The sequence below is a fragment of the Triticum aestivum genome, chromosome 7B (genome assembly GCF_018294505.1).
Source record: "Triticum aestivum cultivar Chinese Spring chromosome 7B, IWGSC CS RefSeq v2.1, whole genome shotgun sequence".
NCBI lineage: Eukaryota > Viridiplantae > Streptophyta > Magnoliopsida > Poales > Poaceae > Triticum > Triticum aestivum.
The window spans coordinates 448,113,892-448,128,483 of NC_057813.1; the positions used below are offsets into that span (position 1 = coordinate 448,113,892).

The 14,592-nt window shown below is 47.8% G+C and overlaps 1 protein-coding gene across 1 annotated transcript; it reads right to left on the bottom strand.

Annotated features, from left to right (window-relative positions):
* Window positions 1–5,245: 5,245 nt before the first annotated feature.
* Window positions 5,246–12,493, bottom strand: LOC123156484 (phosphoenolpyruvate carboxylase 1). Its single transcript, XM_044574611.1, has 10 exons — window positions 12,184–12,493; window positions 11,705–12,096; window positions 11,494–11,578; window positions 8,319–8,541; window positions 8,028–8,131; window positions 7,840–7,927; window positions 7,475–7,629; window positions 6,376–7,374; window positions 5,902–6,288; window positions 5,246–5,784 (listed from the first exon to the last, which is right to left on the bottom strand). Exons 1-10 carry the CDS (start codon window positions 12,358–12,360, stop codon window positions 5,491–5,493), a joined length of 2,904 nt encoding a protein of 967 aa, XP_044430546.1. The 5' UTR covers window positions 12,361–12,493; the 3' UTR covers window positions 5,246–5,490.
* Window positions 12,494–14,592: the final 2,099 nt, after the last annotated feature.

Consider the following 14,592-nt stretch of genomic DNA (forward strand, 5'->3'; position numbering starts at 1 on the left):
CAGGTGGGCTGAGAAGAGGGGCTGGGCTGAGAGAAGAGGAGAGAAAGAGAGGCCCGGCGGTAGTTTCGGAGACCGAAACGTCCAACGATTAAACCAGCAACGGAGCCGCTATGCATTTAACGGTTGGGCTATCAAATGAACTCCGAATGCGACGAAACTTGGCAGGCGGTCTGTCTACACTATAATAAGACCGCACGACAAGTTGCAACCCATTCCGAGAACATTTTTCTGCCACTTATAAAATAATATTTCGGAGGTGCCGCGGGCGCGTGCGAGTGTGTCTGGACTCCGAACGGACAACGGAGAGAATCGGGGAAACCCGAACGGATGCAAGTTTTATGAAAACATATGGATGCGATGCACATGATGCTATGAGATGAGATGCATAACAAGAACAAAATGCAAAACAAACGACAAAAAACCCAACCACGAAGGAAATATCATATAGCATCTCCGGAAAAGGCAAGAGTCGGAGTTACGAATATGGAAAGTTGTATCCGGGGCGTTACACATATTTGTCCTCCTCCGGATATCCGTCAGTCGCCTGTTCGTATGGGCTGACCTGCTCATCTTCCTGTTTGGCCTACTCGAAGGCGGGCTGGTCAGGGTTGTATTCCTCTTCGGCACCATCCGGATTGCTTTAATCTCCGGGACCGGTATTGCTGTGGCGGGGCTTGGAGCGGCGCCGACGACGCCCATGCTTTGCTTTTCTCCCAAAGGGGTTATCATCCTTTGCCTCATCGCCATTGGTTTCCTTCGGAGTGTCCACCATGTATATATCTTATGAGGAGGTGGCCGTCCACTGCCCTGTGAGCGGTGGCTCCTGTACTTCTCCTGAATCGTCATCCATACCGTCGATTTCTTCGGAGTCAAAGTCAAGCACGTCGGTTAAATCATCGACCGTGGCAATGAAGTGGGTGGTGGGTGGGCAGCGAATTCCTTCGTCGCCTGCTTCCCACTCAAGCCGAACATAGTTCGGCCCAGAGCCTCCTGACAAAGAGAGAGACTTTAATTTGTTCAACATGTCACCAAAGGGCGAGTGCTGGAAGATGTCCGCAGCGGTAAATTCCATTACCGGAGCCCAACCTGGCTCGGCTGGCTCGAGGGTGTGCGGACCGGAACCAACAACCGGACATGAGTCCGGGGGCCCGGGGTTACAGGCCTCCACAAAGGTGAGACCTGTGTTAGGCTCCACCGCCGATGAGTGTGCGGCCTGCGGGGCGGGGTCCACCCCTCCGTCCTTAGGCAACGCAACCTGCTCCGGATTTAGATCCAGGGCTACTGCAGGGGTGATATCCTGAGCATCGTCCGACAGCAGGTCTAAGCCGTGCTCATCATGATTGTTCGGTGCTCTTGGCGCAGGCCCAAATCCGTCGAAGATCAAGTCTCCGCGAATATCCGCGTGTATGTTTCCGAAGCGAATTGGCCCACAGTGCGAAGCCGCCGAATACGAAGATCTGTCCGAGGAGAAAAGTCTCGCCCTGGACCGCGTCGTTGACGATCGAAGGCGCCATCAAGCCTTTGCAGCGACGACATAGAGGAACTCTCAATGAAAGCACCAATGTCGGTGTCAAAACCGGCAGATCTCGGGTAGGGGGTCCCGATCTGTGCGTCTTAGGCTGATGGTAACAGGAAGCGAGGGACACAATGTTTACCCAGGTTCGGGCCCTCTCGATAGAGGTAAAACCCTACTTCCTGCTTGATTAATATTGAAGATATGAGTAGTACAAGAGTAGATCTACCACGAGATCGTAGAGGCTAAACCTCTCCGGTAATTGTGATCGGCCTTCTAAGGACCAACCTCTCCGGTTTATATAGACACCGGAGAGGGCTAGGGTTTACATGGAGTCGGTTACAAGGAAGGAAACACAATATCCGGATCACCAAGCTTGCCTTCCACGCAAAGGAGAGTCCCATCCGGACATGGGCCGGAGTCTTGAGTCTTGTATCTTCACGCTTCAATAGTCCGAACGATGTATACAGTCCGGCTGTCCGAATACCCCCTAATCCAGGACTCCCTCAGTTATGACAATATCTAAGGCAATGATCTTGAACATAGGCATCACGTCCGTGTCAAGTAGACCGAAATGATTCTGCATCTACTACTATTACTCCACACAGTATTAAGTTCATAAAGAACAAAGTAACGCATTAAGTAAGATGACATGATGTAGAGGAATTAACTCAAGCAATATGATGAAAACCCCATCTTTTTATCCTCGATGGCAACAATACAATACGTGCCTTGCTGCCCCTACTGTCACTGAGAAAGGACACCGCAAGATTAAAGCCAAAGCTAAGCACTTCTCCCGTTGCAAGAAAGATCAATCTAGTAGGCCAAACTATAATTCAAAGAGACTTGCAAAGATATAAAATCATGCATATAAGAATTCAGAGAAGAACCAAATAATATTCATAGATAATCTGATCATAAATCCACAACTCATCGAATCTCGGCAAACACACCGTAAACGAGTATTACATCGAATAGATCTCCAAGAACATCGAGGAGAACATGGTATTGAGAATCAAAGATAGAGAAGAAGCCATCTAGCTACTAGTTATGGACCCGTAGGTCTGTGGTAAACTACTCACGCTTCATTGGAGAGGCAATGGTGTTGATAAAGAAGCCCTCCGTGATCGAATCCCCCTGCGGCAGAACGTCGGAAAAGGCCCCTAGATGGGATCTCACGGGTACAGAAGGTTGTGGCGGTGTAAAAGTGGTTTTGTGGCTCTCCTGGATGTTTTTAGGGTATAAGAGTATATATATGCGAAAGAGCTAGGTCAGGAGACCCCCGAGGGGCCTACGAGGTAGGGGGCGCGCCATACCCCCTGGGGCGCGCCCTCCTGCCTCGTGGCCGCCTCGCTGCGTCTCCGACTTCATCTCCAAGTCTTCTGGTTTCCTTTCGGTCCAAGAAAGATCATCGCGAAAGTTTCATTCCGTTTGGACTCCGTTTGGTATTCCTTTTCTATGAAACTCTAAAATAAGGAGAAAAATAGAAACTGGCACTGGGCCCTCGATTAATAGGTTAGTCCCAAAAATAATATAAATAGCATATAAATGCCTATTAAACATCCAAAACAGATAATATAATAACATGGAACAATCAAAAATTATAGATACGTTGGAGATGTATCAGAGGCCCGGTGGGTTTTCTCACTGATGGGTCGGGCTTGGGCTTGAAAACTTGGCCCGATGGCGAGGTCGGGCTCGGGCCTAGGTTTCCTGCCTTAGGCTTTGTTAGGCTCAGCCCAAAGCCCGACCTAAGGCCTAACAGGCTTTCTCACTGCCGGGCCGGGGTTGGGTCTAAAAACTAGGCTCGTTGGCCGGGCTCGGGCCTAGGTTTCCTACCTTGGGCTTGATTAGGCCCAGCCCAGCCCAACGGATGGCCAGGTATAGTACGGGGTTAAATCAACAGAAATACTAACGGCGAACGTTCCTTGGGAGGGGGTGGCAAGCAAACGTTTTCGAGGCATTTATAGGTGGTAGGAAATGGCAAATTCCTCCATCCTTGCCGCAAAATTTTGTTCTTTCCAGAAATTGACATGCGTCTCGGAAGAAATTGTCATGCGTCTCTCGAGATACTGTTAGCAAAAATATTCACAAATGGCACCCTTCACGGTGAAATTCGCCAGCTATTGTGGTACCTCAATAATGTTAACTACTTGACATTCCCTGGGAGGGAGGTCCTAGCAAACTACTCCTACCTCACAGCCGTTTGATTGCGATCAAATGATGGCAAATTTTGTGAAAAAATGCCTTCACAAAATGAAAACTCCAACCTCTACAACTAAAGTTGTCATTGCTCTACAACTAAAACTGCCATCAAAATCGTTCGCAAATACCAACCCCTCCCGGCGTTAGTTATAGTCAACCTTTCCATCACAAATACATTTGGAAACTTAAAGTCCCACTGAAAAAAAAATCACGTGGTGCTTAGATAGGAAAGTCGTTCTTATGGAAACTAAGCTGAAAAAATGGAATTGACGGAGTTGCACAAAATGTTGTTTGGCGTGCTCGTCGAGCTTCTATACTGTATTGTCCATGTAGGTTTTAGGTTCACCACAAGTTGAAAAAACAAATACGTGTGGCAGTTTGTGCTTTACTTTGGACCATATGAAACTCTGGTAATTATTGTGTTTTTAACATGACAATAATTTCTCATATTTGGCCCCATCTTCACCCGTGGAAGGATTCGAATGTCCATGAGCTCTCGGTGCAACCTATGTTGGGCGGCCGATTGGTATTTGTTCAACCGATATGTATGGCAAACCAATAATATGATTTGTGTAGCGTGATGTTTCGTTTCTTTTATTCGTGTTCGTGTTCTTTCTCCTGGGTTGCCCCGCGTAGCTTTTCTGTATTATTTTTTTTCTAAACTTACAAATTGATGGTTGTTCCAGCGTGCATAGATCAAAGACGGCAGTGTTAACCCTCATTGTTAGGGGGAAAAAGTTGGGAAACGCTTCACGTCAGACGGTCGATAATCATGCTCGCATCCCCGTCTTGATTAAGCGTCATGCGTCCCCTGTGGATCTCGCCACCACGTCTCTTGCAACCGCACGTCTCTGTCTCGTACGTTATCCCCATTTTCCTCGATCGTTTAGTCTCGAACCAGCACCGACGGAGACGCTCGTCGCGTGCTAGTGCTCGCCGCCGGCCCGCTCCGGCAGTCATTGGCCGCCTTCGCCGCCCCACTTCCATCCATCCTTTATTTCTTCGCCGCCTCACCTGTCGAGCCCGGGCAGGCGGTTGCTCCGTTGCTCACATCTCTCCTCCTTGCATTTAGATCTGGCGAGCCGTCACTCGACATCGTTGAATGAGATCCACATGACACGATTGTCGTTCCAGCGGCGCGTGGCGCAGCCAACGGCCTCTCCGCGGTCGCTTTTGGTGTCGGAGAGTTCTCGCCCCAGCCTTGCGCGTCATGTTTCTGAACCGAAGCTCTTGTTGCAATAGTCAATGATGTTTCGAAAACAAAGTTCTTGTTGCAAAGAGGGATAGTACCCATCGATGCTTTGCAACGTCACCAATGTTTTTAAAACAAAGCTCTTATTGTAATAATCGTTCGTGTTTCTGAAATAAAGCTCTTGTTGCAATAGTCGTTATTGTTTCTGAAACAATACTCTTATTGCAAAGATGGATTGTACACGGATTGTACGCTGGATCAGACGGCTCGCGAGGCGGCGGCTCTTTTCGCCAGCCGAGCGCATAGCACGCCTCAAAAAGTTATACAATGCAAAATACCATTGCATGAAAGAGTATATATTGAGTTTATGCGTCATTAGCCGCACAGAAGATTTTATACTGTTTATACATCAGTCACGCATCTATACATTATTTTCACCTTTTATTTCTCCAAAACAAAAAGAAGGCGCAGTGACCCGGTCACCCGGGGGAACCGAGGAATCCAGGTGGCAGCTGGTGCCTTCAGCACTCCGTACGTATAGAAGATTTAAACACACAACAAAAACCTTGGCAATCTGAATCTAGCCCGTGTTCTGCATGCCGGCGGCGATGCCCTTCATGGTGAGGATGAGCGTGTCCTCCAGCCCCGGCGCGTACTCGCTCGCCGCGTTGAGCTTCACCAGCGACGCCGGCTGGTTCTCGTCGGTGAACTCCTTGGACAGCGGCGGCTGCGCCGTCACCTGGAAGCTGGGGTCCCTGATCCGCTTCAGCGTGTAGGCCTGGCACACGTTCAGGGTGGTGATGTACGGGTCACGCAGCCGCAGCCGTTGCTTCAGGTACGGGTCGTCTTCAAGCACATCCCTATGGCCAGCAACCTGCACAACAAGAGTTGATCACTCGTCAGAGATTCCTTAGAAATCGCCATGAAATGTTTTTTTTTTTAGAGAATCGACATGAAATGTGGAGCTAGCTAGAAAGTGAATCTTGCTCACCTGGACGAGCAGCTTCTTGGTGTCCTCGTAGTTGCTCCTCAGCTGCTCCCCGAGGGGCTTCAGCTCGTCGGCGACGAGCAGCTCGTCGTAGAGCGCGGCGATCCCGGGGTCTCCCTTGGCGAACACCATCTCCAGCAGGTCTAGCGTGACCCTGAAGAAGGGCCACTCGTTGTACATCTCCCTGAGGGCCTGGACGTTCCTGATGTCCTTGTGCATGATGTGCTTGAACGCGGCGCCGAACCCGAGCCACACGGGGAGGTGGAACCTCGTCTGCGTCCAGGCGAAGATCCACGGGATGGCGCGCAGCGTCTCGATGCCGCCGCTCGGCTTCCTCTTCGACGGCCGGCTGCCGATGTTCATCCTGCCGTACTCAGTCTCAGGTGTCGCCTACACAAGACAGAAAAGAAGCACGTTCATTTAGGCACAAAATGGGCGGATTTTTTCTTGTCATGAGCGTATATAGTAAGTACGTACCGATCTGAAGTACTCGACGAATCGTGGTTCTTTGAAGACCATGGCGCGGTACTCCTCGGTGGCCACGACGGCCATCTCGTCCATGAGGGCGCGCCACTCGGGCTTGGGGGAGACCGGCGGGTGCATGCCGTGCTCCAGGGTGGCCGCGGTGAACCGCTGCAGAGTCCGGAAGCAGAGGTGCTCCTCGCCGAACGAGTGCTCGATCACCTCGCCCTGCACCGTCACGCGGAGCGACCCGTTCACCGTCTCCGGCGGCTGGGACAGTATGGCCAGGTGGGTCGGCCCGCCGCCCCTGCCGACCGTGCCGCCTCGCCCGTGGAACATGGTCAGCTTCACCCCGTACTGCTTCGCCACCTTGACCAGCTCCTCCTGCGCCTTGTACAGTTGCCACGCCGCGGACAGGCGGCCGGCGTCCTTGCCGGAGTCGGAGTAGCCGATCATGACCTCCTGCTTGCCGCCGATCCGGTCCATGTACCAGTCGATCGAGAAGAGCCGCGCGACGGCCGCGGGGGCCGCCTCCAGGTCGGCCAGTTTCTCGAACAGCGGGACCACCCTGAGGGGGTGCCCCACGTGGCACTCCCGCTGGAGGAGCTCGACGGCGAGCACGTCGGACGGCGCCGTCGCCATGGAGATGATGTAGGCGCCGAAGCAGTCCGGCGGGAGCTCGGCGAGGACGCGGAACGTGCCGAGGACGTCGGCCACCTCCTCGGTCATGGGGAGGTCGCCGCCGAACAGCGGGCGCCTGCCCCTCAGCTCCGACAGCAGCCACTCCTGCCGCTTCTCCTCGGGCCACGAGCGGTACGAGCCGATGCCGAGGTGCGCGGTGATCGCGTCAAGCGCGTCGGTGTGCCGGTCGGATTCCTGCCGGATGTCGAGCTTGACGAGGGACAGGCCGAAGGTGGACACCTGACGGAGGAAGTCGAGGAGGCTCCCGTCGGCGACGGTCTTGTCGCCGCAATCGCACAGTGATCGGTAGCACAGCTCGAGGGGCTCCAGAAACTGTGAGATCACAAAGGAAAAATGTGCCATGATCAACGACATCCCCACAATCATAATCACAAAGGGAAAATGTGCCATGGATGAGTGCTGGTTTGGTTACCTGTTCGACATCGGTGAAGGTGGAGTCCACGGGGATGTCAGAAGACCCACTGGTGAGAAGATGGCGGGAACGTTCGCGTGTGTAGTACAGTTTGTCCCGTACATAGCCCAGTATCACACGGTAAGGTTCAGTTGGGGGAACTTGCTTCCAGAACTCTGCATCAGTAGCTCAAATTTTTAGTATTGAAACAGACAGGATTAGCAGAGCAAATTCATGGCGAATAGTACAGAACAGGGTTCTCAAAGCTAAACTGATTGACAAGGCAAAATAACCACAGATGACAATTCAAGATCCTTGAAACAACACACTGGTACAGGGATGCAAAATAATTTTTGAAATGGATAAAAAACTACTTTGTCTTATACCTATGTAATGTTTTTCAGCTTTCCTTGAAGCGCGGTGTAGTTCCTCAGCACGGACACGGAGTTCATCGTTGCATCGCCACATCGAGAGCTACCAGATGTACAAGAGAAGCAATTGACATTCGAAGCTGCGAACAAAGAAAACTAACAGGGGAAGACAGCATGGGAATGGAGAAGCTTTTAAGCAATACCTCAAACATGAGCTCTTCTATCTGTGAGAAGTGCAAGTTAGCAGCCATCATTCTGGCCAACAGGCATACATCCCTTGTCACCTCTGGTGTAACTCTGGGATTTCCTATATAACCAGCGACAGAGTTTCAGAAAGAAAAAATGTTACTGTACACTTACCAAGACTAGGAAACATAGTAGTACTGACACCCAATCATATAAGGTTTGAACAGGAAAATTTTGTAGAGTTGGCCTCTCGAGGAGAAATAGCACAGAGAGTTAAAGAGAAACAACACATGTGAGGAGAAATTCACCATCACGGTCACCACCCATCCAAGAAGAGAACTGAATGAGAGGAGCATTGTATGGAAGACGCTCATCGATTCCAATGTTCTTAAGAGCTGTGTCCACACGGCGTAAGAACTTGGGTACACCCTTCCATATAGTTTCATGGAAGTAACTCATCCCGGCACGCATTTCATCCTGTGGAGTGGGCTGTGTTCTCCGGATTTCGTCAGTTCGGAAAGCAGCTTGAATCTGTGAGGGGACCCAAATTAGCACAAACGTGATTACTAGTCTATGACAGAAGAAGATAAGTAGAGGAAATACACAGAAGGATTCCAGATTTCAGTAGATTTCTTCCCTGGAAAACAGCATTCAAATAGTTATATAATTCAATTTGCATGGTTCAGTGAGAAAATAGACACAGTACGTGAAATGGTGATAGGGAATGTAGGTTAGACAAAAGCGGCTGTACATTGTTCAAGAAAAATAATATCTGGTGTGTTCAAACAATGTAATAATTTTAGCAAGAACCTTGACACACTTTTTCACTATTTAATCAAGTTGTTTTTAATCGATGTGTTTTTTGCCAGAAACATATTACTTAATTTCCCACAAGGATTAAACTAATGTAGTGGTGGCAATGATTTTTCTTTTTCAAATGGTCATGTAGTGTGACAATTTTTTGTGAACAAATAACTATACCTCCAATGCAAAGTAACTGATTTGGTCCTATTTATGCATAGCTATAGCCTATAGGTGCTCAAAACTCGATAATATTTGAAATTTCGGTAGGTACCAAATATTTTTCATCTCAAATAAGATTAAATTATTAGATTTACATGAAAGTTAGATGAAATGTAAATTTGTTTGGCTTCATCTAAATTCAATGAAAGTTGTTCACAATAATCCTAAAGTAATTTCTGAAAATGGATATTTTCGTGAGGGCCGGTTTTTTTAACCAAAAGTTTAAACCCTATTAAAGCAAATATTTTTCTGAAGCATCATTCTAAATCTCGAAGGTTATTATGCAACACAGCCATATTTTCCTGTAGTGTTGAGGATCCTACTAAACCAAACTGGTTTGTCTAAACTCCTAAGGATTGAGCGGCATTCCTTTATTTTTGCATGTAAGGAATTGACAAGTCAATTAACGTCGGAGCCCTATGATAGTTATCTCATTAGAGGTTTGCAATAGATAAATTCAAAATTAAGACAATCCAATATTTGTATTACAAGTATACAAAGTTGTCTTGAATTCTGATTTTGGAAATATTTCAACCACAACCAAATAGACAAAATTCATTGAACTTAAGTGATTTCATTTGCATTGTGGCCAACGGCCAAGGACCAAATGTTCACTGAAATTCAACCAAAATTTTGAAATATTGTATAGTATTTTGAAAATTATTTGTATTATTGTGTACTACTGAAATGGTTGGAATATTTTGACCAAAAGGTAAATATTTTGACTGTTGAAATATATTGTCCATCTCTCTCCATTAGTTCGGGCTTTTGGACGAGTTGACTGAAGCATGGAATTCAATATAGTATCAGAGCTAAGAGGTCTTGAGTTCAAGACCCTGCAAACGCAATATTAAAGTAAAAAAGATTCTGCATTCTATATCGTCCCATGTCTAAGGACCAAAAAAGCCTAAACATGAGGGAGGGGTGTTGAAATATATTGTCCGGCTCTATTCATTAGTTCGGACTTTTGGATGAATTGGTTGGAGCATGAATTCAATATTGATGTCTACTGAACTTATTGAAACACAACGAATTTATTGACATCTACTGAAAAGTGAAAACGTAAATTATAATAATATGGAAATAACCGGTTGAATCCTAGGCTAACCCAGCAGATTACTCAATTACCTATGACATTTCTTTCCAGGACATGCTGCCAGGAAAATACTTTTTTTTATTAAAGTGGCACACAACTATGACATTTCATTCCTATAGCAAAACCAAAGAATCCTTAATTCGTCAAATACATGGATCTAGTGAAGTCAATCACGACACTTCATACAAACAGCCAGTATAATATTCCACATACCCTTGGCGGTTCATGCAAAGGCATATGCTCTTTGTTTAGTGCAAAACCAAAGTGAAGATGAACTCGAACTCTACTAATATATTGTAAAGTGTATATACTCAGCAATTTCTGTCCTTCTCAGATGACACTAGGCGTCCATACATTTAATTTTATCATTCCGTCAACGTATGATTGAACCCAAAGACCAAGATGAGGATACTATATGTGGCAAGAGACCACTGAGGAAGAGGGACAAGTCTAACATGTCACCTTGTTAGTATATTCACTCACACCACATAACTCAAATCGACAACAGCGGCATGGTTCGCCGCCTCAGACAATAACTCTCATCATCCTCGCCGCTTGATGGATACGGAACACCGCAACGGTTGCATCTTCAAGGGTGACCGACCATTGGTATCTCATCTCTCCGCAACCATCAAAGACGAGACGCGCCTTTAGGCTAAGGCCGGCGCCATCGGGATTAAAAACATCATACCCGGGAGTTAGATTTTCAGTGTTTTGGGGCTGAGCAACCCCCTTTCTGTATGCTCCAACGCCCGCTACCATGCCTCTAGCGCATATGGCTAAGTGAGCGTCTGTAATCATTTGTTGTCACTCTTCTTCTATCAATGAAAAAAAACTCAACCTTTGTGTATTCGTGAAAAAAACATTATGGACATGCTTGAAATAGCATAGCGATTAAATGTTACTGCTCCCCTCACCTGGTTTAGTGGATCCGAAATTATGATAGAGTTGAACAACAATTGCAAAACTACCCCAATAGCCAGCAAACGTTTGCTGGGAGTGATAGCATTTGCAAATGTTTGTTTAGAAAATTTGTGTTAGCGAGTGTGGCAATTTTAGTTGGCGCGCATGGCAACTCCGCTGCAATTATGTTGTCGCCAAAAAATTGTCGCTCTCGCGAACTAAACTTGTGATCCTCACAACAACTAAACTAGCCATAAAAATGCTCGCAATTGCCATCCAGTCCAGCGAACGTTCGCTGCTTATGATTATCGTTGCAAAATTGCTGTTGCTGCTGCTGCTACTACTACTGCTACTACACAACATTTCCCAAATAACTTCTCCCCAAACATCTTATGTTCATAAAGAAAAATTCTCATGCACGCACATAGCTAGTTGGAGCTGTGATTGTGCAACACGTATACCTCTCTCTGAAGAGCCTCATCGAGCTCTTGCTTGTCGTCGGCCGTGATGTCCTTGGCATACAGCTGCCTCAGGCAATTCCGTATCCTGCGCGCACAGAAGCTCCATTACTCTGTTAATAAGCTTCGAAATGCAACAGAAATTACTGTGCTAGCAGAACCCGAATCATTTCATGGCTGCCTGGCTCAATGGAGTAATTTGAAAGAAATCAACCTGCCGTGCTTCTGGAGGAGTGACCGCCGGATGGACTGCGTGGGGTGGGCGGTGAAGACGAGGTCGACGGTCTGGTTCTTGAGCGCGTCGAACACCTCCTCCCGGGTCTTGCCCAGGTCAGACACCAGCCTCTTGAGCGTCTCCTCGATGTCGGACTCGGTGGTGGCGGAGGCCTCGTCGGCGAAGTCGCCGCGCTTGAGCTTGTTCCTGCGGCGGTTCGCGATCTGCACCTCCTCGGCGAGGTTGGCCAGGTTGAGCATGTGGGAGAAGGAGCTGGCCATGACGATGGAGTCGGCGGGGGCCAGCCCCGTGAGCCTGCCCCCGAGCTCGTCCAGCCGGGCCGCGTCGCGGTCGCCCTCGTACTCCGCCGCCACCTCGTAGCAGTCCTGCACCTGCAGCGACGGCCGGCCGGCGAGGTCAGGCTCCTTTCATGCGCGGCAGGGGAGGGAAAATGGAAAGTACGGATTAATAGTACGTACGAACTCGCGGAGGTGCGGGCCGTGGAGGTCCTGGAGGATGTCGAGGAAGCGGTCGACGAGGAGGGCGTCGTACTCGACGAGCTTGTCGTCCTCGGAGACCTTGCCGGGGGCGAGGAGGCGGAGCTGCGCGTCGATGGAGTGGTGCCGCTCCATGGGAGCCGCTGAGGATGACGACATATCCTTGTTCGCGGGAAGCGCCGCGCCGAGCAAAGGAGGAGGAAGCGGTGTGTGCCTTCGCTCTCCGTCGGTCGGACGGACGGACAGTGTGTTGTGTGTATGGCTGCGAGTGTGGATGGGATGATGGGGCAGTGGCCTGTCGTGGGCGTCTAATAGGCGCCGGACGGCGTATGTGACTGCTGAGTGTGTGCACGGGAAAAGTACGGCCCTTGGCGGTTGGAAAGGCAGCTTAAAGCGGATGCACGGGCGCCCAAAAACTAATTAAAATCTCCTTAAAAGGAGAATCAAAATCTCCTTATAAAATAACCAAAATCTGAAAGAACAACAAACTAAATTTTATCAATGTCATGGTTGTGTCTAAAGTCTTATAACTAATCAAAACCAAAAGGGCAGCAAACTAAATTTTATCAATGTCTATGTTGTATCTGAAGTTTTATTATTATTTTTCTATCTATTGCAATTATTTTTTTGGCACAAATTGGCAACTCTAGTTCATTTTTTCGTAACAAACATCTAAATCACGAGCCGTCAAAACCGCATTATTTGGTAGGATGATATGGGTTTAGGGCCTCTCTGAGGGCAACTGTTTAATTTCCTCCCCACGTGTCTCATGTCCGAACATGTACACGAACAATAAAGAGTTGTTCCAAATGAACCTCCCCTTCAACGACAAACTTCATTTGCCCTTCCCCGTTTCCATGCATCTTGCAGGCATCCGATGCGGAGGTGAATGTTGATGGCTTTGGTCTGGCGACGTTTATGCCTTCTCATTGGGAAACCCTTATACCTTTTCGGAGCGCCTCCCCGTTCTTTTGGCGGTAGGCGACGGAATCTTCTATGATTAACGACTGCTGGAGGATGATGTGGACCACTTGTTCGTCCTTGAACAAGGACAACACAGACATGGTGGATGAACTAGACGCCAATCAAGTGGGACACACTGGAGTGCTGGAAGCGACGGCCTGGACGAGCCGTCGCTCCACCAACGCTAGGATGTCGGGGATGGCGCTCGGCTGCCCTAACGGTGCTGAGGAGGGAGGGATAAATGGCGAGCTCCTCATCGTCCTCTGCCTCCAGGTGGTCCCAATTAGGGTTGGCTTCCGCCTAGACGGGGAGGGCGACAACTTAGAGCCAAGGCCTGAGGGGGGGGGGGGGGGGGGGGGGGGGGGGGGTTGTGTAATAGAGAAGAGCCCATACGTCATAAGAGGAAAAAGGAACATGGTGGATCAATTCCATGGTAGTGTGATGGCTGGCACGATTTCATGTTTGTCGCATTCTACGGCAATCAGTTGAGGCTACACACACTTCAATCGACTAATGGAGTGATAGGCGGGCCATCCCACTAAGCTGCATTGTACGTGCGACTAGTTTTGGGGACCTTCTAAAAGGCTCCTAATCGGTTTTGGAAATCTTATAGAAGTTTCCTGGCTTTTTCTTCCTTTTCATTTTCTTTACTAGTTTTCTATGTTTTCTTTTGGGTTTTTCCGGTTTCCTTTTTCCTTTTAAAAATATATTCAATATTTTAAAAAAATGTTTTCATTTGCAAAAAAAAATCACATATTAAGAAACTGTTTGTGTTTAAAAAAAGGGGATTAAAAATACATTTAACAATTTTTTTGAAAATTCTAAAAATGTTCACATTTTAAAATTTTATTTGCATATTCAAAAGTTTTTTTTAATGTTTGCATATTAAAAAATATTCCTGTTTTCAAAATTTATCTATAGATACAAACAATGTTCTTGAATTTACAAAAAATTGCCCGTGTTTCCAAAAAGGAAATTCAGAATGTCAAAATGGTACGAAATAAAAAAATTGTGTTTTACAAAAAAATCGACAATTTAAAAAACAATGTTCACATTTTTTGGAAATGCTTAAAACAAAAAAATGCCAAAAAATAGTCTGGTACGTCACATCGACCGCTAGAATGAACCGACTCGCCGTAGTGCACCAAGTGGGAAAAATAGACGACATGGTAGTCGAGCCGCTACAATAATCGGCTCGGTATAGTCTGCTCAGCACTCGCTGCTCCACTGGACCGGCACAGTCGGGGGAAGCCCATGTGTGTCGTGCGTCTATATGATGTAGAACGTGTCACATACGAGGTCACGTGTGCGGCGAATATATCTCACTTGATGCGAGACAAAAGGATCTCTTGCGTTAAGCGTGTACAATAATGGGCCGACCCACTCACGAATATTTTTGCAAGAAATAGAGTAAAAAAAGGGGTAGCG

Excerpts from the sequence above, each read along its gene's own strand:
- LOC123156484 (XM_044574611.1), bottom strand. The coding sequence starts at position 12,360 with ATGTCGTCATCCTCAGCGGCTCCCATGGAGCGGCACCACTCCATCGAC. Across the intron at positions 12,097-12,183 it reads GCCCGCACCTCCGCGAGTTC|GTGCAGGACTGCTACGAGGT; the intron begins GTACGTACTATT and ends CCGTCGCTGCAG. Across the intron at positions 11,579-11,704 it reads CTCCTCCAGAAGCACGGCAG|GATACGGAATTGCCTGAGGC; the intron begins GTTGATTTCTTT and ends CTGTGCGCGCAG.